Source organism: Pleurodeles waltl, chromosome 10 (genome assembly GCF_031143425.1).
Source record: "Pleurodeles waltl isolate 20211129_DDA chromosome 10, aPleWal1.hap1.20221129, whole genome shotgun sequence".
NCBI classification, from domain to species: Eukaryota; Metazoa; Chordata; class Amphibia; order Caudata; family Salamandridae; genus Pleurodeles; species Pleurodeles waltl.
The window spans coordinates 424,587,626-424,614,632 of record NC_090449.1 but is presented as its reverse complement, the minus strand read 5'-3'; the positions used below and the strand labels follow the sequence as shown (position 1 = coordinate 424,614,632).

At 46.6% G+C, this 27,007-nt stretch overlaps 1 protein-coding gene across 3 annotated transcripts in view; it reads right to left on the bottom strand.

The window, feature by feature from the left end:
- The window catches only part of WDR90 (WD repeat domain 90), a 1,338,149-nt gene that overhangs the window by 1,191,932 nt on the left and 119,210 nt on the right, over window positions 1-27,007 (bottom strand). For all 3 annotated transcript variants that reach the window (XM_069210679.1, XM_069210680.1, XM_069210681.1), the window contains exons 14-16: window positions 22,705-22,762; window positions 22,142-22,260; window positions 21,415-21,576 (exon numbers count right to left, since the gene is read on the bottom strand). In XM_069210679.1, coding sequence (XP_069066780.1) covers window positions 21,415-21,576; window positions 22,142-22,260; window positions 22,705-22,762 — 339 coding nt within the window. The remainder of the gene's footprint in view (window positions 1-21,414; window positions 21,577-22,141; window positions 22,261-22,704; window positions 22,763-27,007) is intronic.

Here is a 27,007-nt window from a genome sequence, read left to right as displayed (position 1 = left end):
ATGGGGGGGGGGGGTGTTGGGTGTTTTGAAAATGTGTGCATATCTGTGTGTCCGTCTATGTGTCTGTCTGTAGTTGTAGTGTGTGTGTGTAAATGTTGGGGAGGGGGTCCTACCACCTTTGGGGGGGGGGGGAATGGTAGGGGGGTTGTGGGGCGGGAAGGACTCTTAGGAGGAGAAGGGGGTGAGGGAGACCCCTATCACTGCCAGGGAACAAATTCCCTGGCACTAATAGTGCCTACAGCCATGGATTTGGTGGCGGTACTGTACCCCACAAAATCCACAGCGGTATGGGGGGTCGTGATGCCGCCGGCGGTGTAGTGACAGCCGCCAGGCTGGAGACCGAAGTCTCCAGCCCAGCGGTCTTTAACGCCCTGGCAGTCGGAGTGGAGAAGTGGCGGTTTTTCATGGCAGTCACCGCCATGCTTGTAATTCCAATTTTTTTACTGCCGGCTTGTTTGCGGTATTACCGCCACTTCTCCACCGACCGCCAGGGTTGTAATGAGGGCCTTAATGTCTGATTTATGAATAGGTTCAAATGGCTCCTTCATCAACTGAGTTAGGACTGTATTCAGTTGCCAAGATGGAGGAGGTCGTTCGGCTGAAGGAAAGGATCGGAATAAGCCCTTCATAAACTGCTTTATCAGCCGATGAGACCAAAGAGACAGTCCCTTGGATGGTCGTCTATACCTGTAGATAGCAGCTAAGTGGACCTTAATGGAAGCATGGGTGAGACCAGACGTCACCAGTTGGAGAAGGTACGGTAAAACCTGTTCTGGAGCAGATGTAAGCGGATGAACACCATTTGCAGAGCACCATAAACAAAACCGCTTCCATTTTAATGTATATGTCTTATTGGTGCTATCTGCACGAGCTTTGGCTAAAGCTGTTTGTCGAATTCATTGAACTCAGGAGCCATGCACATAACCTGAGATGCTTGGGATCCGGATGCCTCACCTGGCCCTGGCTGATGGTGAGCAGGTCCGGAATGGGAGCTAGTTTGATGGGAGGACACAAGGATAGCAACAGAAGCTCTGTGTACCACGGTTGACGTGGCCAAGCTGGAGCAATTAGAATTATCTGGCATGGCTCCTATTTGTATCTTACTGATGACTTGAGGAAGAAGGGGTATCGGAGGAAAGGCGTAAGCATAAATCCCTAACTATGCTATCGAAAGGGCATTTCCCCACAACCCTGGCTGGGGTTGCCAGCTTGCATAAAACCAGCCTTTCGCTTTCTGAGGCATCGCGAAGAGGTCCAGGTTTGGTGTCCCCCACCTGGGGAAGACTGCATCCAGCATGGTTTCGTTCAGTTCCCACTCGTGCGAAGATGTGCTCAGACTGCTTAGAGAGTCTGCTGTGGTGTTGCTGACTCCTGGAAGATGTTCTGCCCGTATGTGCAGTAAATTCTGAATGCACCAGGTCCAGATGAGCTGAGCTTCTGTGGAGAGTAATCGAGACAAAGTTCCGCCCTGCTTGTTTATGTAGTGCATGGTGGTAGTATTGTCCGTCCGGACCAGCACTGACGAACCTCGGATTCTCAGTAGAAAAGCTTGTAGTGCAAGATACACAGCTCTGAGTTCAAGGAGGTTGATGTGCAGCGTTGCATGAGAATTGGGCCATCTGCCACTGACTTGCAGATCTTGTAGACATGCTCCCCATCCCTGCATCGAAGCATCCGTCATAATGGTGAAAGGAGGGATCTGATTCAGGAACTCCAGTCCAACCGAAATGTTTGCAGTCGTTGACCACCACTGGAGGGAGTGGACCATTCTTGGCGTTACGTGAATGATGTCTCCGAAGGACCCGTGCACCTGCTTCCACCGTTTGTCGAGTTCTTCCTGTAGAGGGGGCATTCGAAGACAACAGTGTGGAACTAGGTTGATACAGGAGGACATCATCCCCAGTAAAGCTTTGAACCTCCGAACTGAAAGACTTTTTTGTTCGAACTAATTTTGCCAAGGTCAAAAGCTTGAGTTGCCGTTCTTCAGCAGGAAAGGCTTTTGTAAGAGTAGTGTCCAAAATAGCACCCAGAAACACTATCCTTCTGGTAGGCTGGAGCTGTGACTTGTCTCTGTTGAGAGTGAGACCTAGTTGTTGGAAAAGACTTAATGTAGTCTTGAGGGAGTGACGTAGAGCAGAAATATTCGGAGCCTTTAGTAACCAATCGTCCAGATATGGAAATACCTGCTGCTTGAGACGTCTCAGATATGCAGCCACTGGGGCTAAGCACTTTGTGAAAATCCAGGGGGGCAGATTTTAGCCCAAAGGGTAGCACTCTGAACTGAAAGTGGTGGCCGGCTACCATGAATCTCAGAAATTTCCCGTGCTTGGGGTGAATGGGAATGTGGAAATACGCATCCTGAAGATCTAGGAAAGCCATGAAGTTGCCTCTGTTGAGAAGCTGTAGTACGTCCTTCAAAGTTACCATTCGAAAGGATTGGTTTTTGAGATATTTGTTGAGCTGCCTCAGATCCAGGATGGGTCTCCACAGACGGGACTTTTTTTTTTTTTTTTAAATATGTTTTTTATTGAGTCAAATACAAGAACATTAACTGAACATTGCCAGGACAGAGATATACAGTTGTGAATATATATGCATAAGGAATATTGTACTTATAAATGCATATTAAACATGTACATGAATTAGGCATATACAGCAATATAGTATCAAAGACTCCAAGTTTGAATAAAGAAAGAAGAGAGGGAGAAGAGCTATAGGGATAGAAAAGGGAATAGCTGTTCCATCTAAATCAAACAGTGGAACTTCCAGTGTTCTTTCCACAGCCAGATACCGTAGCTGAAAGGGCACTACATACATTAGATGTCAAAAGAGCATTGATGTATTACATTGACAGAACAAAGAACATCAGAAAGACTAAACAACTATTTATTGCATTTCAAAAACCTCATGCAGGAAACCCAATATCAAAACAAGGTATAGCCAGATGGATAGTTAAATGCATCCAAATCTGCTACCTTAAAGCTAAACGACAGCTGCCCATTACACCAAGGGCACACTCAACCAGAAAGAAAGGTGCTACCATGGCCTTTCTAGGAAACATCCCAATGCAAGAAATATGTAAGGCAGCCACATGGTCTACGCCTCACACATTCACCAAGCACTACTGTGTAGACGTGTTATCCGCACAACAAGCCACAGTAGGTCAAGCCGTATTAAGAACATTATTTCAAACTACTTCCACTCCTACAGGCTGATCCACCGCTTTTGGGGAGATAACTGCTTACTAGTCTATGCAAAACATGCGTATCTACAGCGACAGATGCCATCGAACTGAAAATGTCACTTACCCAGTGTACATCTGTTCGTGGCATCAGTCGCAGTAGATTCGCATGTGCCCACCCGCCTCCCCAGGAGCCTGTAGCAGTTTGGAAGTTACCTTCAACTATTTGTATCTGTATCATCTCAACCTTAAATAGGTACATACTTAGTCACTCCATTGCATGGGCACTATTACTACAATTCAACTCCTACCTCACCCTCTGCGGGGAAAAACAATCGAAGATGGAGTCGACGCCCATGCGCAATGGAGACAAAAGGAGGAGTCACTCGGTCCCGTGACTCGAAAGACTTCTTCGAAGAAAAACAACTTGTAACACTCCGGCCCAACACCAGATGGCGAGCTATGCAAAACATGCGTATCTACAGCGACAGATGCCATCGAACATTATATTATGATGAGAAGCTGCTGCCAGAAGTTTCCAACAACAGAGAAAAATATAATAAAAAATATATAAATAGAAAATCCTAAATTATTCTCTCATAACAGGCATGACAGAATACCACAAGAGCAAAGCACTTTACTGCACATAGTCAAACAATTGGTGACTAGTTTTAAGGGAACCTCCTGAAAAGGAAAAAATCCCCTCAGTCAAAGGAAAGCATTTACCATGTTATGAAGAGCAATTTCAAAGAGCTCCTTGACAAGAGCTGCCAGTGAATACTAAAAGTTGAAAACCTCAGCTAAAAGTGTTTGAAGAGAGGTCAAAAGTTCAGCTGGCTGTCAGAAGGTAATAAATATTCCATTGCAGAGGAAACTAAATTTGTAGAATCACATCCAGGCAAGCAGTTAAAAGTCAAATAGAAACATCTCTGTGAAAGTTTAGGTTTGTGCAGAGGCTTACGGAGTGAATGACGCAGATAAATAATTACCTCAGGCCCTCCCATGAAGTCTCTGAAATTACTTCAAAACTCGATGTCTCTGTAAGATAAAGGCATATTTATGCAGCGGCAGAGCTCCAGTGCTAAAAAATGCTGGAGAAATTAATCATTTTGATGTGAAAACATCTTTCCAGGAAGTGCTGAAGCCTCACGGAGCTCTAAAGAGCAGCGGCCATCTTGCGTGACCTTCAGCCACACCCCCCCCCCTCCGGACTTCTTTCTAATGAGGAAGAATTGAGAGTAGAAACCTCTTCCTCACTGCGAAGAGGGTACCATTTCTATCGCTCCTTTGGACAACATGGTTGCTATCTCTAGGAGGAGAAGATGCAGATGTTGGCGCTCCCGGGAAGGTGGAGTTTCAGGAGGCCTGGAAGTGAATGCTAGTAGATGGCCAGGAGTTATGATGGCCAGAACCCACTTGTCGCTTGTGATCGGATTCCAGTGACGTAGATGACGGGACAAGGAGGGAGTGATGGTCGGCCCCTGGAGGCTGTCATTGCCTGCGCGAGGCATCCTTGGACTGTCTTCCCGATCTTCTAGGAGGTGGTCTGCTGTATGCTGCCGCCGGAGGCTGCCTTTGATGGTACTGTGGTCTGGATAACTGATACTGGGACGAGTAGGGTGGACAGCGAAAGGACTGGTAGCAACCTCTAAAAGAGGAGTGGCCTCTACCCCTGGCTCCTCGAAAGGGAGTACGTTTGTACTGTAGGGATCCCAATGACCTGGCAGTATCAGTATAAGACTTGATCGCCTGAAGGGCATCGTCAACATGCTTGCAGAACAGGTCTTGGCCATCGTACGGGAGATCCAGGATCTTCGTTTGGACATCTGGCCTGAAATTAGTGGCTTTGAGCCATCCTTGGCGCCTCAAGACAGCTGAACTAGCACGAAGCCTAAATCCCATGGCCGCAATGTCCAGGGCGCAGTCAATCACTTCTGCAGATGTTCACTGACCTTATATAATGATTTTTTGCATCAGACTTGTTGGTACCCGAGAGGTCATCTACAGAGTGGGAGATGTCAGACCACAGCTGCCTGTTGTACCTGCCTAGAAGTGCCAATGAATTTGCTGCACGGACCACAATTGCTGACACAGAAGACAGCCTCTTCCCGATATTGTCCAGGCACCTTCCATCCTTATCAGGAGGGGCTGATAAAGGCGCTGAAGGGATCTTTGAGTGTCTCTGGGCAGCCTGGGAAACCACAGTCTGGTTTAGAGTGACCCACTAGGCATGCAGGAGCGTCTTCTGTTGCCTTATACTTCTTGTCCAGCTTAGGTAACACCGCTGGTACTGTCGCCGGGTTTTTCATAATTTTTTAGCCCTTGACTCCAGACATGGTCAATGATTGGGATAGCCCTAACTGATTTTCTGTGCGGCTCTTTAACCCCTTCGCTGCCAGGCCTTTTCCCCTCCTTTGCCAAGCCTTTTTTTGGCTATTTGGGGTAGTTCGCGCTTAGGCACTCAACTTTTTGTTCACATAAGCTACCCACGCCAAATTTGCATCCTTTTTTCCCCCCCAAACATCCTAGGGATTCTAGAGGTACCCAGACTTTGTGGGTTCTCCTAAAGGAGACCAAGAAATTAGCCAAAATACAGTGAATTTTTTTTTTCAAACAAAATTGGGAAAAAGGGCTGAAGAATGCTCATAGTTTTTTCCCTGAAAATGGCATCAACAAAGTGTTTGCAGTGGCAAGATCACCATCTTCCCAGCTTTCATGAACAGTCAGACTTGAATTGGAAAACCCAATTTTTCAATACAATTTTTACATTTTACTGGGACATACCCCATTTTTACTATTTTTTGTGCTTTCAGCCTCCTTCCAGTTAGTGACCGAAATGGGTGAGAAACCAATGCTGGATCCCTAAAAGCTAAACATTTATGAAAAGTAGACAAAAATCTGAATTCAGCAAGGGGTCATTTGTGTAGATCCTACAAGTGTTTCCTAAGAAAATAACAGCTGAAATGAACGAGTTACCTTCGGTAACGACTTTTCTGGTGAATACATTAGCTACCTGTGGATTCCTCACCTAATGAATACTCCCATTGCGCCAGCACTCGACGGAAATCTTCCCAGCTTCTGCACGTCGACGAGGACGTCACAGTTGCCCACGCGACGCTGTCTGACGTCATACAGGCAATAAGAGGTCCTCGCTGACGTGCCGACGTCAGTACCAACATTTTTACGTGCCTGAGAATAATAGGCCATTGAGATGAAAGAACAATAGTAACATTTAATGATATTCTAAGCAAACACATCATTCCGAGAATTCAACCTACCATTTTTTTTTTTAAACAAGTAAATAAATATATGAACTATATATATATATACACATATAAACATATATACATAATATATACCAATCCTCAAAACCAAGAGGAGCACACTCAAGAATTACTTGGTTAGACCAAACAGGCAACGGGGAGGTGGGTGGGACCGTGAGGAATCCACAGGTAGCTAATGTATCCACCAGAAAAGTCGCTACCGAAGGTAAGTAACTCGTTCTTCTGATGGATACAACTACCTGTGGATTCCTCACCTAATGAATAGAGTCCCAAAGGAGTGAAAAAAATGTAGAGAAAGACAAGGGGCAATAACACTTGTTTTGCTATTCTGTGTTCCCCCACGTCTCCTGTTAAAAATGGTACCTCACTTGCGTGGTCGGTGCCTGAATGGTCAAACCAAGAAATCCTGCAGCACTGACCGTGCAATTCCGGGGTACCCATACTAGCATGTGAATTACAGGGCATTTCTCAAATAGACGTCTTTTTTACACACTGTCTTACATTTGGAAAGAAAAAATGTAGAGAATGACAAGGGGCAATAACACTTGTTTTGCTATTCTGTGTTCCCCCACGTCTCCTGTTAAAAATGGTACCTCACTTGCGTGGTGGGTGCCTGAATGGTCAAAACAAGAAATCCTGCAGCACTGACCGTGCAAAATGGCCGTCCCTTCTGACCTCAGAGTCCAAACAGTAATGCTTCGCAAAAGTGTGAAGGGACGACCAAGTTGCGGCCTTGCAGATGTCGACCACAGGAACACCCCTAGCCAAGGCCGAGGAGGCCGACTTAGCTCTGGTGGAATGAGCTCTTATACCATCAGGGGGATCCTTCTTTGCTAAAGAGTAACACATTTTAATGCAAAGAACAACCCACCTGGAGAGTGTTCTCTTGTGGACTGCCTTTCCTCTCCTCTTTCCCACGTATCCGATGAAAAGCTGATCCTCCAGCCTGAAATCCTTTGTCCTGTCTATATAAAAGCTTAACGCCCTCTTTGGGTCCAAGCGGTGTAGTCACTCTTCTTCCTTTGACGGATGAGGCGGAGGAAAAAACGTGGATAGAGTACTTGTCTGGGCCAAATGAAAGGGTGAAACAACCTTTGAAAGGATAGCAGCCTTGGTCCTCAACACCACCATATCCCCATAAAAAGATGTATAAGGGGGTTTTACCGATAGAGCCTGCAACTCACTCACTCTCCTTGCAGATGTAATAGCAACCAGGAAAACCGTTTTAAGAACCAACAATCTCATGGGGCAAGAATGCATAGGCTCAAAACGGGACCCCATAAGGAAAGTTAGAACCAAGGACAAATCCCATTGAGGCATAACGAAAGGATTTGGAGGAAATTTATTCATAAGGCCCTTCAAGAATCTAAGTACTATTGGAGATTTAAATAAAGAAGGCTGGTCTGGAAGACAAATAAAGGCTGACAAGGCAGACAAGTAACCCTTAACAGTAGCCACTGCACATCCCCTCTGTGCTAAAGACAAAGCAAAAGATAAAACATCCGACAGATGAGCACGTAAGGGATCAATCTTTCTCTTGCCACACCATACCACAAATTTAGACCACCTATTAGCGTAGATAGATTTAGTGGAGTGTCGCCTGGCCGATAAGATAACATCCACTACCTCAGGCGGGAGAGAAAAGGAACTCAGGTTGCCCTGTTCAATCTCCAGGCATGAAGGTGCAGGCTCTGGAGGTTGGGGTGTAAAACATGCCCCTGCGACTGTGAGAGGAGGTCTGCCCTGAGAGGGAGATGGAGCGGAGGGCACAGTGAGAGTTGGAGAAGGTCGGAATACCACACCCTCCTTGGACAATCCGGAGCAATTAAGATGACTTGGGCCCGGTCTTGGCGTATTTTCCTCAATACTCGAGGAATCAAGGGTGTGGGGGGAAATGCGTGAAGCAACTGGCCGCACCAGGTCATCTGAAACGCGTCCCCCAACGCTCCTTGTACCGGATACTGGAGGCTGCAGAATAACGGGCAGTGCGAGTTCTCCCGGGTGGCAAACAGATCTATCCGAGGAAACCCCAACATCTGGAAGATTAGAAGAACTTGATCTGGATGGAGACGCCACTCGTGGTCGGCTGAGAAATGGTGACTGAGACTGGCCGCACGTAGGTTCAAGACTCTGGCGAGATGACTTGCTACTAAGAAAATCTGATGGTCCTTTGCCCAGGACCATAGCCGAAGAGCTTCCCTGTAGAGAAGGTACGACCCTACCCCTCCCTGTTTGTTTATATACCACATCGCGGTAGTATTGTCCATCAGGACCTGAACCGACTGACCGTGAAGGGATGGGAGGAAGGCCTTGAGAGCCAGACGTACAGCCCGTAACTCCAACAGATTGATATGAAACATCTGTTCCACTGGAGACCAAAACCCTTTGATCTCCATGTCCCCCAGATGAGCTCCCCACCCTAGAGTGGAAGCATCCGTTATTACCGTGGTCACTGGTGGAGGTTGCGTGAACGGCCTTCCTCGGGAAAGATTGTCGCCCGCAATCCACCACTTCAAATCTGTGGCAGCATCTATGGAGATCTTTACCGAACCTTCGAGATCCCCTTTGTGTTGAAATCACTGCTTTCGGAGAAACCACTGAAGAGCCCTCATGTGCCAGCGAGCATGCGTGACCAACAGTATGCAGGAGGCAAACAGACCGAGCAGACGTAGGACCTTGAGGACTGGAATGACCGCTCCACTTTGAAACATTGGAACCAACGCCTCAATATCCTGAATCCGCTGAGGCGGAGGAAAGGCTTGATTCAATGTTGTATCCAGTACTGCCCCTATGAACAGGAGGCGCTGAGAGGGCTCTAGGTGAGATTTGGGCACGTTCACCGAAAAGCCCAGGTCGAACAACAACTGGGTTGTCGACTGCAGATGATGCAACACAAGCTCCGGGGACTTGGCTTTGATCAACCAGTCGTCCAGGTAAGGGAATACTGCTATCCCCTTCCTTCTGAACTCTGCCGCAACCACCGACATCACCTTTGTGAAGACTCAAGGTGCTGAAGTAAGACCAAATGGAAGGACCGCAAACTGATAGTGCTGCGACCCCACCACAAACCAGAGATACTTCCTGTGCGACTTGAGTATCGGGATATGAAAGTAAGCATCCTGCAAGTCGACAGACACCATCCAATCTCCACTGTTCAACGCCAAAAGCACCTGAGCTAGGGTCAGCATCTTGAACTTTTCCTGTTTGAGGAACCAATTCAAGATCCTCAGGTCCAGGATTGGTCTCAACCGACCATCCTTCTTGGGAATCAGGAAGTACCTCGAGTAACAACCTTGACCCCTTTCCTGCTCTGGAACCAACTCCACCGCGCCCTTTGAAAGGAGGACTTGAACCTCCTGTTCTAACAGGAGGTGTTCTTCTGAACAATAAGATGGGCGGGGCGGGATGGGGGGCGGAAACTCCCGAAAGGGAAGGGTGTAGCCTTTTCTCACAATGCTGGTAATTCAGGAGTCTGATGTGATGACCTCCCACTTGTGGAGAAAATTCAGTAACCTCCCCCCTACAGGAGAGGAGTGAGTGGGGATTGGTGGAAGCCTAAGGCTGCTTCCCCTGCTGCACCCCTCCAGAGGAAGAGGAAGAGGAAGAGGCAGAGTGCTGCTGAGAGGCTCCCCTGGTACGGACCCTACCCCTCCCTCTAAAAGATCTATAGGAGAGAGCAGAGGTAGGCTGCTGGAATTTCCCTCGAAAGGAGGAGGAGGAGGAGGAGCCATGACCAAATCCTCGAAACCTCCTAAAAAATCTGGAGGAGGCAGAAGTGGCTTGCAAGCCCAGCAACTTGGCCGTGGCCCTGCTCTCCTTGAACCTCTCTAAGGCCGACTCCACCTTGGCACCAAAGAGCTTGTCCCCATCAAAAGGAAGGTCCAGTAGGGTCGACTGTACATCCGAGGAAAATCCTGAGTTACGAAGCCAAGCCTGCCTCCTCGTAACTACAGCAGTGCCCATTGATCTAGCCACAGAGTCAGTTGTATCCAACCCAGACTGGATAACCTGAGTTGCAGCTGCCTGAGCATCCGATACCAGATTCAATAGCCCCTGAGGGACTTCCGTATGCGTAGATGCAATTTCATCCATCAGAGCATAAATGTACCTTCCTAAAATACATGTAGCATTGGTGGACTTTAATGCCATGCTACATGACGAGAACACCTTTTTGGATGCCATGTCCATCTTCTTGGAGTCTCTATCCGAGGGCACAGTTGGAAAAGAGCCAGGAGCAGACCTTGCCGAGCAGGAAGCCTGGACCACCAAGCTTTCAGGTGTTGGATGTCTGGTAAAAAAAACAGGGTCAGCCGGTGCAGCCCGATACCTCCTAGCCACAGATATATTGACAGCTTAAGAAGACACCGGCTTCTTCCAGACTTCCAAAACAGGTTCCAGCAGCGCCTCATTGAACGGCAAAAGTGGTTCTGCCGATGTAGAGGCCGGATGCAACACCTCTGTCAACAAATTCTGCTTGGCTTCAGTCACCGGCAAAGGAAGATCCAATAAGTTAGCTTCCTTCCTGATAACAGCATGAAAAGTGTCCACCTCTTCTGTTTACTCCCCAGGAGATGACAAGTCCCACTCGGGGGAAGTATCTAGGCCACTAGCAGTATCCAGCCCATGGAGACCCTCATGAGAGTCCTCAATCTCTCCTTCCTCCAGGTTCGGTCTCTGGTACTCCTGTTCTTCAGGGAGGCGGAGAGCAAGCCTCCTCGAGTGCAGCCTCTCCTCAATCCTCGGCGTCGACATGGCGTCAGCAGATGTCGAAGAACGACGCCGATCTCCGGATCCGTCCGACGCCGGGTCTCCAGGAGCCACAGGAACCTTCGGCGCCGAACTAGGAGTCGGATGGAGAGAGGACTGCTTCGGAGTTGTAGGAGGTCTAGACGGCGCCACTGGTTGAAACATCGAAGCCGCCGGAGCCGAAGTTGTCGGAGTCAAAGCCTCAGGACCCACCGGAGCCGATTCCGACACCGAACCCACGTTCCCCAGGGAGAGAAAGGGCATAAAGGGTGTCGGTCGAAGGGGAGCCGGAGCACCCATGTTGAAAGCCAAAGGGCCCGAAGGGCCAGCCGGTCCACCACCTGGAGCCATCTGCTGGAAGATGGAGAAGATCGCATTTAAAAATGCGGTATTATCAGCTCCAGGGGCCGGGAAAGCCGGGTACTGGGGTGCCTGGTTCGAAGGCGACACCGACGCGGGCCTCGACGTCTGCAACGTCTGAGAAAACATTTGAGGCTGCGGAACCTCAAACACTGAAGGTGGTTGGCCCGATGACCCGGGCGAAGACGGTGAGGCTGGAGAAGGCAACGCCGTCGACGGATGGGGAGTGACAGTGGGACTGACTTCCCAAGTCTTCCGACGCCGAGTCTATGGTGACCTCGACTAAGACCTCTTTACTCGACCGGCGCCGTGATTCTCGACGACGCCGGGAGTCCCGAAGACGCCGATGAGACTTCAGTGACGAGGATTTGCGATGGTGTCGCTTTTCCTTCTTTTTCGACTTCGCCAGAAAAAGCTTGGCCTCGCGCTCTTTCAGGGATTTAGGATTCATATGCTGACAAGAATCACACTTGTCAACATCATGATCGGAACTAAGACACCACAAACAGTCAGAATGTGGGTCCGTTACCGACATTTTGCCTCCACACTCACAACAGGGCTTGAATCCTGACTTTCTCTGAGACATTGTAATCTCAGAGAAAAAACAGATCCAAAAAAAAACCACACTAACTGTGGAACAGCAACAGTAGCTCCCTTGAAGATAACCGTTTCGAATGGCCCGGAAAAAAAGGGAACTGACGTCGGCGAGGACCTCTTATTGCCTGTAAGACGTCAGACGGCGTCGCGTGGGCAACTGTGACGTCCTCGTCGACGTGCAGAAGCTGGGAAGAAGATTTCCGTCGAGTGCTGGCGCAATGGAGTATTCATTAGGTGAGGAATCCACAGGTAGTTGTATCCATCAGAAAAAACAATGTTGAAATTGAGGTGAAAAAAACCCAGCCATTTTTCTCCACGTTTTACTCTAACTTTTTCCTACGATGTCAGACTTTTTAAAGCAATATACCACTACGTCAGCTGGACTCTTGTTGCGGGGATATATAGGGCTTGTAGGTTCATCAAGAACCCTAGGTACCCAGAGCCAATAAATAAGCTGCACCTTGCAATGGGTTTTTATCCTATACCGGGTATGTAGCAATTCATTTCCTGAAATTTAAAAAGTGAAAAATAGGTATCAAGAAAACCTTTGTATTTACAAAATGGCCACAAGATAAGGTGTTGAGAAGCAGTGGTTATTTGCACATCTCTGAATTCCGGGGTACCCATACTAGCATGTGAATTACAGGGCATTTCTCAAATAGACGTCTTTTTTACACACTGTCTTACATTTGGAAAGAAAAAATGTAGAGAAAGACAAGGGGCAATAACACTTGTTTTGCTATTCTGTGTTCCCCCACGTCTCCTGTTAAAAATGGTACCGTTGATAGGCCTAGCACCCGTGACAGGAAATGCCCCAAAAACAACGTGGACACATCACATTTCACAAAGAAAACAGAGCTGTTTCTTGCAAAGTGCCTAGCTGTGGATTTCGTCCTCTAGCTCAGCCGGCACCTAGGGAAACCTAGCAAACCTGCGCAGTTTTGAAAACTAGACACCTAAGGAAATCCAAGATGGGGTGACTTGTGGGGCTCTGACCAGATTCTGTTACCCAGAATCCTTTACAAACCTCAAAATTTGGCCAAAAAAAACAAACTTTTTCCTGTCATTTCGGTGACAGAAAGTTCTGGAATCTGAGAGGAGACACAAATTTCCTTCCACCCAGCGTTCCCCCAAGTCTCCCGCTAAAAATGGTACCTCACTTGTGTGGGTAGGCCTAGCGCCTGCGAAAGGAAATGGCCCAAAACACAACGTGGATACATCACATTTTTCCATAGAAAACAGACGTGTTTTTTACAAAGTGCCTACCTGTAGATTTTGTACTTTGGTGAGGGTGTATTCTTGTGGGAAAGAGTGGCGCTCAAGGCTAAAAGGTAACTATAAGTAATGTCATTGGTTCTCATACGGTGCACTCTTAGAGGACCACACCCCTGATCTCCAACTGTGTGGTGAACCAAACATTTAATCAATAGAACAACAACAAGAGGCACTCGTTAAATCAGCACAAGTATACTAGAAAGTACAATAATATCCGCCGAAGTAACTGGAACTGTCCTTTGAAATACCATACACTATGTCTTTGGGATGGTGTGAAATACAAACACTTCAATCAAGAGGCGAGACAATCTTCAGTGCGGTTCCAAAAATTCTTGGTCTTTACTTTCAATGTCCATAATCAATCCAGGAAGAACAATGTCCAAGTTTAATCCAGTATGTTTATTCAGCAGCAAATGCCTTGAGTAATGTTCCAATCCTGACACCGCTGCCAACACGTGTTTCGTCTGGGGATACCCCATCGACTTTGTCAAGGCTGCATGTACAAATCTGCCATGTATCACCTAAAAAAAAAAAAAACTAAACTTATGGTGCTGTAAAGGTAGGTTGTCTGCGTAAGAGCCAAGTTCATGCTCCATACCAATGCTGCCTTCGTTGTAATATCCGTGTAAATCTCTCTCTCCACTGCTGGTGACCTGTCTGGGGAGGCGGAACCCAGTTCGTTATTTCGGCAGATATTATTGTACTTTCTAGTATACCTATGCTGATTTAACTCTTGTTGTTACCTGTGGATTTTGGACTAGCTCAGCCGGCACATGGGGAAACCTAGCAAACCAGCGCATTTTTTAAAACTAGACACATAGGGGAATCCAAAATAGGGTGACTTGTGGGGCTTTGACCAGGTTCTGTTAGCCAGAATCCTTTGCAAACGTCAACATTTGTCTAAAAAAAACACATTTTCCTCACATTTCGGTGACAGAAAGTTCTGGAATCAGAGAGGAGCCACACATTTCCTTCCACCCAGAGTTCCCCAAGTCTCCCGATAAAAATGGTACCTCACTTTTGTGGGTGTGCCTATTGCCCGCGAAAGAAAATGCCCCAAAACACCATCTGGACACATCAAACTTATCAAACACAAAACTACCTGTTTTTGAGGGGGGGCACCTGCGTTTTTGGTCATGGGCTCAGCAGCCTTCTAGGGAAACCTACCAAACCCAGTCATTCCTGAAAACTAGACACCGGAGGGATTCCAGTGAGGTGTGGCTTGCGTGGATCCCCCAATGTTTTCTTACCCAGAATCCTCAGCAAACCTCAAATTTAGCTAAAAAAATAAAAATTAAAAATAAAAACATTTTTCCCACATTTCTGTGTGGGATCACCGCACTGGGACACATTTCATACGACCCAATATTCCCCCATGTCTCCAGGTAAAAATGATACATGTGTTTGGCTCTTCCATTTCACAAGCACTTGGCCCACCTACACAAATGAGGTCACTATTGAGGGGGAACCAAAAGGGGTCAAAAAGGTCAGTTTGCAAAAAAACATTTTTAGGCTGACAAGTGCAGCAGAATTTTTATCGGTATTGATGAGACAATGCCGGGTGGTAGGAATTTTGTGGATTCCTGCAGATTCGGGAAGGTTCCATCACAAAAACGTGGGAAAAATGTGTGATTTCCAGCAAAGTTGGAGGTTTGCAGGGGATTGTGGGTACAAAAATGGTGTGGGTGCATGTGAAACTCACCACCCTGGAATCACCCAGATGTTTAGTTTTCAGATGTGTCTGGGTCTTGTGGATTTTTCTACATGGCAGCGTCCCAAAGTCCATAAAGTGCAGCCCTCACCATTCCAAGTGGGACGATTTTGAGAGTAAGCCAAGCTCTCATGGCCCAAATGTAAAACTAAAACCCAAAATAATCAAATGTCTTCTTGCTTGCTGTGGGATAAGATGTTTTAGAGTGCGGGGAGGGTTGAAAGACTGTTACCCCTTTCAGTTGAGGTGGGGGCGTAACCAGGCCCATACTGGTTGGTAGTCACCATTCCAATATGTTTTTTTTTTTTTTTTTTTTTAATTCCCTGGCATCTAGTAGACTTTCTGCCCCCCCCCGGGTGTGGATCAGGGGTAATTGCCCCATCTGCCCACTGGTGGGCAGAACAACTTTGGCCCCATTTATTTGGGGGTAGGGGTATGGCCATAACCCCACCCTCTTATTTTTTAAGACAAAAAAAAAAAAACTTCCCTGGCCTCTGGTGGGCTTTCTTCCCCTTCTTTCCCTGCCTTTGGGGGGTGAGAGGGAAGAACACAGATCTGGGCTCTGTGCCCAGGACGTAATGGTTACGTCCTGGGCACACGAGCACTGTGCCGCAGGATGTAACCATTAAGTCTGCAGCACAGAAGGGGTTAAAATCATACAGAAAACAGTCCTGCTGCGTAGATGGTAATTGCAGCTCAAACCTAATTGCAACTTTCTCTAAGAGGTTATGGAAAAAGACAATATCCTCAGGAGGGGATTCGACTGCCAGTGGCTCCGGAGAAGGGGGTGGCGGGAGAACATACTCATCCCATTCGTCCTGGTCAGATAAAACCTCTCCTTCCTCCGACGCTTCATCAGAAGAGGCCTGGACCGGAGGACTCTGCGGAGCCTGAAGAGGAACCTGTGGAGTCATAGGAAAAGCTGGCAGAGGTGCCGGAGTAGCTGGAGTAGAAACTTCTGGCGTGGGATCTTTCCTCAGTTGAAGGTAGAAGCGTTGTCTGTAGTCCGCCAGCATATCCCGGAGGCCAGACACCAGACAGGAGGGCAGAGATACTGATACCTGCTGTTGTGGAGCTGGGTCATAGTACTGTTGGCCATAATACAAATCGTCATCCGAGTACTCCTGGCATTTCACGTGTAGCTGCGAAGGGTTCCTAGCTACTCCAAACATTGCATCTTGATCCGAGCCCTCATCCTCATCATCTAAAAACCTAGATGGTAAGAGTCTTGAAACTTTGCTCAGGTTTGTAACAGAAGGTGTTAAGCGAGCTTTAGAGAGCTTTAAGCGGACTATGTTGCACAGGTTGACCCAGAAGTAGTGTAGATGGTCTTTGCCTTTTGATTGGAAGCAATCCTGGTGTTGGAGGGCAAAAAACCAATTGTTGTCGACGATACCGTCATCAATGGAAACCTTGTCACCATCGAAGAGAGCGTAGTTGACAGAGGCGTCGTTGGAATTATGCATCGTAGACGGGGGGCATCACCGACAGGTGTGTCATCAGCGAAAGAAGCGTCGATTAGATGGGGCACCCAGTTGACAAAGATGACACTGCCATCGCCGAAGATCCAGAAGCAGCTGCAGTCGACGTAGAGATGGTTACCACCACTGGCGTCACCGATGAAACGGTCGTCGACGAGGGTATCGTCGACAATGGCATCGTCGACGGAGCAGAGCTAGGCTTCTTGAATTTGTGAAGCACTTTAGGAGGAGTAGGAGGAGGATCATGCTCTGAAGCAGTTTTCTTTACTTTTTGGAGGGAAACTGTACCCAGCCTTTTCTTCTGTGGAGAGCAATGCTTTGATGTATTTTTCCTAGGTGGTTCTTGCCACTCAAAAGAAAACAAGAAAGTTCTAAGAGGTGTTTTGGGGGCAGAAATAGAAGAAGAGGCAGTGTCCTCATCAGAGGCAGAGTGTCCAGTCTTACCTCTTTGCAGCCACAAAAGAAGACAACCCTCCCTGTCCTTCAGGGTCTTGGTAGAAAACTTCCTGCAGATTTTGCAGTCCTTAGTCTTGTGGCTGGGGTACAGGCAGTAAATACACTCCTCATGGGGATCCTCCACATATAATCTATTTTTTAAGCATGAGGAACAGGATCTGAAAAGGCCTTTCTTTGGTGTCTCTGACATGGCAGCCAGTTTGAATCACCAGAGTAGATAGAAATATCCAAAAGCTGTAGAAACAGGTCTTCTGACAAAAGTTTGAGCCGAGCTCAAAGGAGACTCCTCAGCACAACGTGAGGTGGAAAATCTGAGGGAAGGCAGCTCCTCACAGGAGATTCTAGAGGGGTGAGGCAATCTGATTGGCTCAAGTTTGAGTTTGGGTCTATTTTACAAAACAACTAGGATGGGTTATTGTATTGAGGTCTACTTCATGTATTGTGCGCATACATCTTCAGGCCTAGTTATATATTCCACCGGGGACTCCCATCTCGACGACAGGGAAGTATTCAAGCATGTGAATCTATGAAAGTTCCAATACTGGAGTAACTGTAGTTCTCTAGTATTAGTATCGTTCATAGATTCACATGCTTGAATCATTCCCCCATCTTTGGAATCCTACTTTGACGACAGGGAATGATTCAAGCATGTGAATCTAAGAAAGATCCAATAACTGAGAATGCAGTGTTCTACCATACTCAATCCTAAACGTGCCTGTGGGTCCCTTTAATATTCAATCTTGATTTAATATTGATGCAGCATATATCATAGACTTGCAAAAGGATGTTCCCCACATGTTAGGAGATTTCAGACTCCAATGCTATTTTCTTTAAAGCTTCAGAATATATGAATCCTTTCTATCTGGGCAGTTCATATCAAGGATTCCTTTTTTTTCTGGTCCCTCTGTTGAGAGTTGCTTCCAAGTTAGCAATGACCACCACTTTGAAGGTTTTTTATGCTGCGGGCAGTAGACAAATGGAGCTAGATTCAGACTTCATGGTCTCATGTTTCTTTAGTAATCCAAGGTTAATAATATAATCTCATTTACTAAATTCTCAACATGAATAAGTCGACCATGACTTATAACTGGCTGACATGGGTCAATCAGGACAGTCAAATACAACATCCTTCCAACCCACCCAGGTCTGACTGACTGGTTACAGAAACTTTGCAATAGTCAGACTACACACTGCTAAATAACAGTACATAAACAACTCCTGAAATTCACTACACTTGTAGGAAAGTAGCATCTTTCTGTCATAGTTACCCTTACTTTGTGCATGGTGCCAGTGTGTTTAGACCATAGTACACTGGGCTCCTGCTACCCAGGACACCAGTGTGTGCTCTCTCCTCTAAATGTGGTTGTTTGCTAACTTTTACATCTAACAAATGGCATACTGGTACCCCCTATAAATCCCTAGTATATTGTATTCAGGTACCCAAGGCACTGGTACACCAGGGGTGTCCCTTGGGCGACAGCATGTATTATACCACCTATGGCAGCCCATCCAAACTGTGACTGCAGGCCTGCCATTGTAGCCTGTGTGAAATAGCGCATGCCCCTTTCACTCTAGATCCAAGGCTTGCCTTATATCATGGTCACTGCACTTGGAGATTGTAAGTCACCCCTCTGGTAGGTCCTTAAGCCCAAGGGCAGGGTGCATGATCCCGAGTGTGAGGACACCCCTGCAGGAGCGGAGGTGCCCCTACAAACCTTAGACACCATTCCTTGGGCTTTGTAAGTATGGGAAGACATTTTAAAGTATGTAGTGGACACTGGTCAGCATGAGTATTCCAACTACATAATGGCTTCTCCAAACCTATGCATGTTTGGTATCAAACATGTTGGAATCATGCAACTACACTGATTCCAGTGTTTGTTGCATGATACCATGTACTCTAGAGGTTCCCTAGAGGATCCTCCAGACCTGCTTCTACAGCCTTGCAGGGTCTTCCTGCCAGCTCACACTGCTGCAGACCCCAGACACTGCTCTTCCCTCCTACTGCTAAGACTAACTCAAGCAGAGAAAGCCAAAACAAAGGGTTCCTCTCCTTTAGAACTAGGTGTCTGAGCTGGGGTGGGGTAGCCTCCCAGCACCACCAGACTGCTTTGAAGGGCACATTTGGTGCCCTCTTTGCCTAAACCGATTTGCACCAGTGCAAATCCAGTCCAGGAACAAACTCTCCCCCCCCCCCCCCCCCCAGTTCCCACTCTGGCACAACCACACAAAAGGCAGGGGAGTGACAAACCCCCTTTTCCAGCTTCTCCACAGGGAGCTGCAACAAAGAGCTCCATCAGATGGCCAGTTGATTCTGCCATCTTGGAAACAAGATGTGCAGAAGACCCTGGAAGCACCTGACTGGGTAGGCCAGGTAGATGACGTCCCTGACCCCCCTCTGATAGGTGGCTCACTGCAGGTAGTAACCAACCCCCCTTTTAAGGTTACTTAAGGGTTCCCCCGAGGGTGGGTCCTCAGATTCGTCGAGCAAGACTCTACAACAAACATTCTGCAAGACATCTTCTGCTCCCAGCCTCCAGAACCGCTGACCATTGCTGGTCTCCTTTTGGAACTGAAACAAGACTGTATCCAGTTGGGAGGGCTCCAACTGCAACATTGTTTCTACAGCTCCTGCAAGATTTCTGCAACATCCATGGCTGTACAGCCTCCAGGGTCACAAGGGCTCTGCCCTCAGAAGCAAGAAGGAATCTCCCTTGGTGTGAAGGAGTCACTCCCCTGCATCCACAGGCACCTTAAGACAACAACGACCTGCTGGTGGATCCTGCTGTCCCACAAACATCAAAAAGCTCTACAACACAGGTGGTGGTTCTGTGGTCCTCTCCAAGTGCAACTTGTCTTCTGACCAACTTGAGACAGTGGGCCCTTGCTGCAGCCACTGGAACGGAACACCTGTGCACTGTGACTGCTGCTCTTACCAATGCTTGTCTGCTCTTCCTCCAAGAGATCTTCAAGTTCCAAGGAGCCTCAGCCTCCAGCATTCAAAGTTCAGCTTCCGCTCTGCAGCTCTTGTGACAGACATGGTACTTCTATTTTCTTGTGCTGCGGATGCCTCTCTGCGACTCCCTGTACCTGTTGCCAGTGGGTCACTTGAGGGAGCTACAGCAATTCCTGCTGAGGGCCAGCCCTGACTCCTCTCCAAGGTTCGAATCTCCTGGACCTTGCTGGTCCCCAAAATCCTGCAAACGTCCAGCAACAACTTCTTACTTTGCCGATGCTTGTTGGTGGTCCTGCTGACCACTGACCCTCCTGAAATCCGATGACCAATTTGGGACAGCTCGTGAGCTACTCCAAGGTTCTTCCTGAACCCCCTGGACTCTGCAGCTGGACTTCTTCCATCACTGACCTGCAGGAACTTCACCTCTTGGAATGGAAGGCATTGCCTACCTGCACCTCTGGACATCTCCGAGTGGTCTGAACATGGTCCCCTTCTTTTACAGATTCTTCACATCTGTAATCCATCTTTGAGTGTCACCGACCTGGTCAATGGGTTGTGACAGCAGCTGGACAACCGAGGCTCCCATAGATCCCAAGGGTTTCCAACGTCACTTCAACCCTATGCACCTGGGCTCCTTGGTGTAGGTACTCCAATCTTCTGAATATCCATGGGTGGGGGTACTATACAACCTTCGTGCAATTGGTTTCCTTAGGGTCCTCTGGGAAGGATCCTGAATTCTGTAAATTCCAACTGTGACAGTCCTTTGTTAGCCTACGGACACCTAGCTCAATAACAACTCTGCACCCGGGTGCCTGTGGGATTTCTTATACTTACCTATGGTAATTCCTTACTCCCCCAGCCCTTGGGATTCTAACACATTGGTTGGGCACCTCCGTTCTTATATCACTTTCTTAGTATATGGTTTGGTCCCCCCATAGGGTCCCATGTTTTTTTATGATTTGCCTGCCTGTTGCTAAGTGTACATTCTGTGTGTAAATATCTGTAAGTGGAGACATACCAACATCAGTATAGTAGTAGTGTTGTAATAAAGAATACTTAATTTCTGCAACACTTAGTGAGGTTCTTTCTTGTGTGACGGTCACTGACTGACTATTGTGATATTGTAAGTGCTTTACACTCCTCCTGGATAAGCTTTAGCTGCTCAACATAGCAAAACCCTTCTAAGAGTAGCTATCGGGACACCTAAAACACTATCACTAGGGGTTGCCTGGACTCAGTATAAGGTTCCACACCATAGGTGTACACCATATACTGAGCCAGCCTCCGACAGTACTAAGCTGGGTGAGACCTTGTCATCTAGCAGTGTATCAAATAGCAACTGCTCATAATATGGCTTCACTACTCACAGTGTGCGCTCTTCTGGCTCTTTTTCGGGTGAGTAGCCCTCTTCGAATGCCAGGTCTGTGAACTTTAGAATGTGATACTCTCCTAAATTTACAGGGCAGGAGCGAAGTGTGCCACTCCTTACTCTCCAGAGTCGGATGTTATCATGGCCGCAGGACACCATCCTGAAGAATAAAAACAGGGTGTACATATCCATCAGGTGTTACCAAGTATCAAAACATGTGAATCATGAATAAAGAAATACTAGGACCAAAGGAAATACAGCAAAAATGCAATGAAAACTTCATTATTATTATTATTATTATTATTACACCCACCACATGCTGGTCTATGAGCATTGCCAATTCAGTAGGAAAGGTTTGTGTGATACGTACTATAGGTTTGCAGTCATGTAAGCTACATCCTAACACTGCATGGTCAGTGTGAAATAATAGGTCTCAACAACAACTATCAATGGTATTGTACCACAACAAGATAGTGTCTTTACAGGGGTGTATTGCAAATCTAGTTTGTCAGTAACAATGGTGCAGTGTGAGCTCGTGCCTAGCAGTGCTCCTTCAGTGCTACAGCAGTAAACAGCTTCCTTCAGCTGTCCTGGTCCATGCTATATAACTTCTGCTACTACAAGTCCTCACACTCTAAAGTCCATTATCAATAAAAAGCCATCAAGATAATGAGTGCCTTCACACTAGTCCCTCGTAGGGCCCAGAATGAATCCCCTCTTCATACCGGGTATCATCAAAGAAAGCAATTTTCATGGTGCGGATGTCAACATCAGTGTGTGCTTTTGCTAGTACCACCACATCTCCACCACAGCTTGCCTGGGCTGTATTCCACACCACCACCATCTGCAAGGAGAACAGGATAAAGAAGACTAATCAAATATCTTCTAAAGAGGCATTTTGACCAATATCCTCATGAAACTCAACAATATTTTGTGCCATTGTGTTCTTGGGGGCACACCTTCATTCTAGTTCCATAATAAAAAAAAAAGGCAGTGTTGTATGGTTTCACTGGCTGCAAATCTATAACACTCTGAGATTCACCCAGGTTTCCAATGGGCCTTCCATATATCAGGGAGGTTCCCCCTCCTTGCAATCCATACAATTTTGCACATCCTTTATCAACCACCTAGAAAATTGGAATCTGGCTTAAATTACTGAAATAATTGAAAAAATATGCTGCGGAAACTACACAGGACACCAAATCTACCTTTCATCAGCGTTTTTTTTTTTAGAATAATGTAACCCTTACAAGACAGAAGTCACCAAATCATTACAGGGCTCACTCACATTTTTCCCATGGCCATCTTTTCCCACACTGCAAAGCACTGCTCCACTGTGAGAGAAGCTGTGAAGAGAGAGACATAACCTGAATTCTGCAGTCGGCTTTTTGCATTGGGGCAATGCTAAATAGCCCACATAATTGATTTTGTTGGCCAAAGAAAGATTTGCATACCTGTAACAAAACCTTTGTAATATAAGTTTATTAGAAAGACTCATACAGTTTATGCTGCTGTTACATTCATTCTACATTTGATCTAATGGGAATAATTTTCTTTGGACACAATGTGATGTGAAAAAGAGAAATCTCTAAAGAATGTATGGCTTTACATAGTAAGCTATTAGCTACACAAAATCTAAAATCATGTGGTAAGACCATGCAAATTTAATTGTCATTATGTATTCAACAACAACAACAACCAAAATCAGCATTCAGAAGCCTTGAGTGAAAAGTAAGCATGCATAAGCTGCTTCCATATCAGTTAAAAAAGTCATTGGAATCAAGGGCTGCTGTGTGAGGTTTGGAGGGAAACATGTTCTCCTGAACAGATTTACTAGAACTGAACACACTTTCAAAGGACACACCATTCAGCCATGGGATAAGCACATTTAACAAAGCTTATCATTCATCTCACTGATTAAACAGCTAGGTAGCCAATGAGATGGGTTGTGTTTGAAACCTACCAACCCAAAAGGGAGCAGAGCTAAATTTTTCACATGTGGAACACCACATAAAGTAATGAAGGGAAGATAAAGTAGAGATGTAAGTTAGTGTGCATTCATTTATTAAGCTATAGTGAATAATCTTTCAGTGTCCAAAGTACATAAAAATATTGATTTATTTTCCTGAATTTCCTTTTCTGTCCAAACAGAACCCAGAGACCTCTAAACATCTACAGTGCATAGTTACTTCTTAGGAGGACTTGTCTGTATGCAGAAAAGGGTAAGTAAAGCACCTTGCGAGTTATTGTAAAAATTTATAAGAACTGTATATTTGATCTCTTAACTACCACGCCATTATGGAACTTGAGTTACAGCTTTCAGGAAGAGAGCAGCCTTGTACATTCAGACACCTCATTAGTGTAATGGCCAATAAAAGTGCTACAGTCAAGAAGACAAACTTTGTGTTGATTTTTTGACTTGGCTTGAATATGTCGAGGTCTTGAGATTTCTGTTAATGTTTGTATTTAGGAATGAAGCACTAAAAAAAAGGTATACATTTTAACATGGTAGTACATTACGTTATTGATAGCTAAATGCTTATGTAGGGATGTGTTGAAGGAATCTGGTGTTGAAAAGGACAATTCACTGCAAAACGATACATTTCATAAGACCGAGTATCCACCAGAAAGATTACCGTAGGTAGGTAACTTTCATCTGATGGGTACTTCTACCTGCAGGTTTCTCACCTGCAGAACAAGTTTCACAGCAATATCCTGTCCCTGGAGGACTGATGGATAGCTATACAAAGAAGATCTGCAAAACTGATCAGGCAAGTGGCTGCCCGATCCAACTTGGAATCCAGGCTGTAGTGCTTGGTGAAGGTGTGTGGCATCCCCACGTTGAAGCCTTGCACATCTCTGCGAAAGAAATGACTCTGGGAGGGGCAGATATAGTTAATTTAGCCCTGGTGTAATGGGCTGATGCTTTTTGGAATGTCCATCCTTCCAAAATGTAGCAGGCCTTAAAGCAGAGGATGATCCATCTCAAACAATTTATTTTTTGCACTGCTTTACCATTTTTCGCAGCAAAGTACCTGACTATTTTAAACCTCTCCTCCTCAGGGGGACAGGGCAGCAGGTAAAAATTCAGAAGAGTGATGGACTGACCCACTTTGAAGGGAGGGGTTTCCAGTTTTGAAAGGAAAGTAGCCCTGCTTCAGAACACCTACTTGTCTGGGTGAAAATATATGGAGGGGGGTGAAGTTAATAGCTTGTAACTCACTTAACTGCCTGGCTGATGTGATAGCGACCAAAAATACAGTTTTGAGTCAACATCCTTAAGGGACAGCCATGGAGGGTCTCAAACGGAGTCTCCATCAGAAACGCCAAAAGCAAACCAAGGTGCCATCAGGACACAACAAATGGGGTTGAAGGATACTTATATGGTAACTCCTTCAGAAAACAATGTGGCATATGAAAAGGGATGGCCGTTCTGGGAGGCATAGGAAAGCTGACAAATTAACTTAAAATCCCTTTAGAATGCCTATCCCACAACCCCTCTGGGCAACGAAAAATGCATTCTGAAGGGCCTGTGACAACCTGGCCTGCAAAGGGCTCCATGTCATTGGCAGATGGACTAATTTTGTTGCACAGTGTGTGGACAGAGCAAACAGATTTTGTGACGGAATGACAAGCTGACAAAATGATGGCCACCACATCCGATGGCGGCTGAAAGGCACTCAGATGTTTTTGCTCACTCTTCAAGCATGTAGGTGGAGAATTCTGAGATTGGGGTGGAAAACCATCTCCCACGACTGGAAGAGAAGGCCCTTGCTTAATGAAAGACTTTCGGGGTTTGGAGACATATGAAAAGCTCAGAAGACCTGCATTGCACACCCTCCTCCGTCAATCCAAGGTGGACAGAATGACTAGGGCCTACAAAATACAGTTGGTGACATTCCACAATCTACTTTTTAAGAAATAGATTCTCTCCTGGTATCATTGATTTAGTCTGAAAAAAATGTAGCAGGGTTCATCTGACTACTCAAAAATTAGAGAAGGTGGAGTGGGTGACTAGGGATCCCGACCTGTTGAAATTATTTTGCAGCACAACAGCAACATGCTGCATGGTGGTGTGATGATGGGATAGCTGGGAGAAGAGACTTTTAGGGGAATAATACAACAGGGACCCACTCCAGGTATTATTGGTATGGGGCAGAGGAGTGCCTTGCCACTGCCAATATGTGGTTCGACATACTGCAGCTGTGTGCAATTCTGTGGTGGGTAGGTTGATTGGCCAACCCCCTTTTCCAGATCTTTGAAGATCTGGTGACTACAGCCATTAATACAAATCAGAGGGACATGTCCATGGTTCAGTGGTGGCTGGGTGGTGTATATGGCTTGGTGACCTTTTTCCAAGTGATAGTTTCCTGATGTTTGAGGAGGCGCAGCTCTTCTTGGTGGTGTGACAGGAACAATTTCTGTAGCATGCACATATGACAGAAACAGCAAGAGAAGTCTGGTTGGGGTTTCCACACACTACCCTACCTCTGAGGTTCTTGCTGAAATCCTGGAGTCTGGTCATAACATACATGTGAAGTCCTGACTTTGCTGATTAGCCATCGGTGCCTTACAAACTGAAGCTGATGCTGCTGGACTGCAAATATGGGGTGATGATTTAGCTAAACCTTTCAATTGGAAAGGAGGATGTGGAACAAGTGGAACAAACCTGCATACAGATACTGTTCTGGGCAGTGATGAAGCGATCGAGCTAAGGTTCGCCTCATGCGTGTAAGAGGCATTGAGTCACCCCAGGGTGTAACTCCCATTCTTGATCCGCTAGACATTAACAGCTGAGTTTCTCTGCCCTGGCACTCAAAGGTCCCACCATCAAGATTCCCTAATAGTCCGACCATTTCCAGTGGCTTAGGGCTTATTGCCACAGGGTCAAGACCTCGCCCCACCCTGTTTGTGCAATTTGACAAGGCGGCGGTGTTGCTTGTGAGGACCTGCACCAGCCTTCCCCTGATAGAAAGGATGAAGGCTTTCTACACCAGGCGGATGGCTCTCAGCTCCAAAAGTTGATGTGGCGCAGGATCTTTGCCAGAGACCAGAGGCCTCTGATCTCCGCCTCTCCCATGTGGCCTCTCCAATGCAGAAGCGATGCTTAAGTCACCACTGTCAGCTATGGCTGGGGTGTGGAGAGGGGCCTGCTACTGACCCAGTTGTCATTGGGCACCACAACTGCAGGCCTATTGCAGTCTCCTCCAAGATCTGGACATGGTGAGAGATCACCTTGATATTGGGCCCACTGAGATTTTAGATCCAAATGTAGAGCCCAGAAGACATACTGGTGTGCTCTCCCTTAATGCAAGGTCGGTAGGTGCAACGGCGTCAGTCATGAAACAGCTCGGAACCCTTCTGAGGCTGAAGTGGGTGTCTCAATGGGGTGCCTCTGCCAGAGGATCAAAAAGGCTGATGCATTTGGAATGGCAGAACAGACAAGAACAAGGAGTGCAATGTGGTTCTGCTTTCTTTGAAATACTACAGTGCAGAGTCTGCTTTATCCCCAAAAAGGGGAGTCCCATCAAAGAGCATGTCCATAATGGATGGCTGAACATCAGCAGAGAAACCCACAGATCTCACCCTGG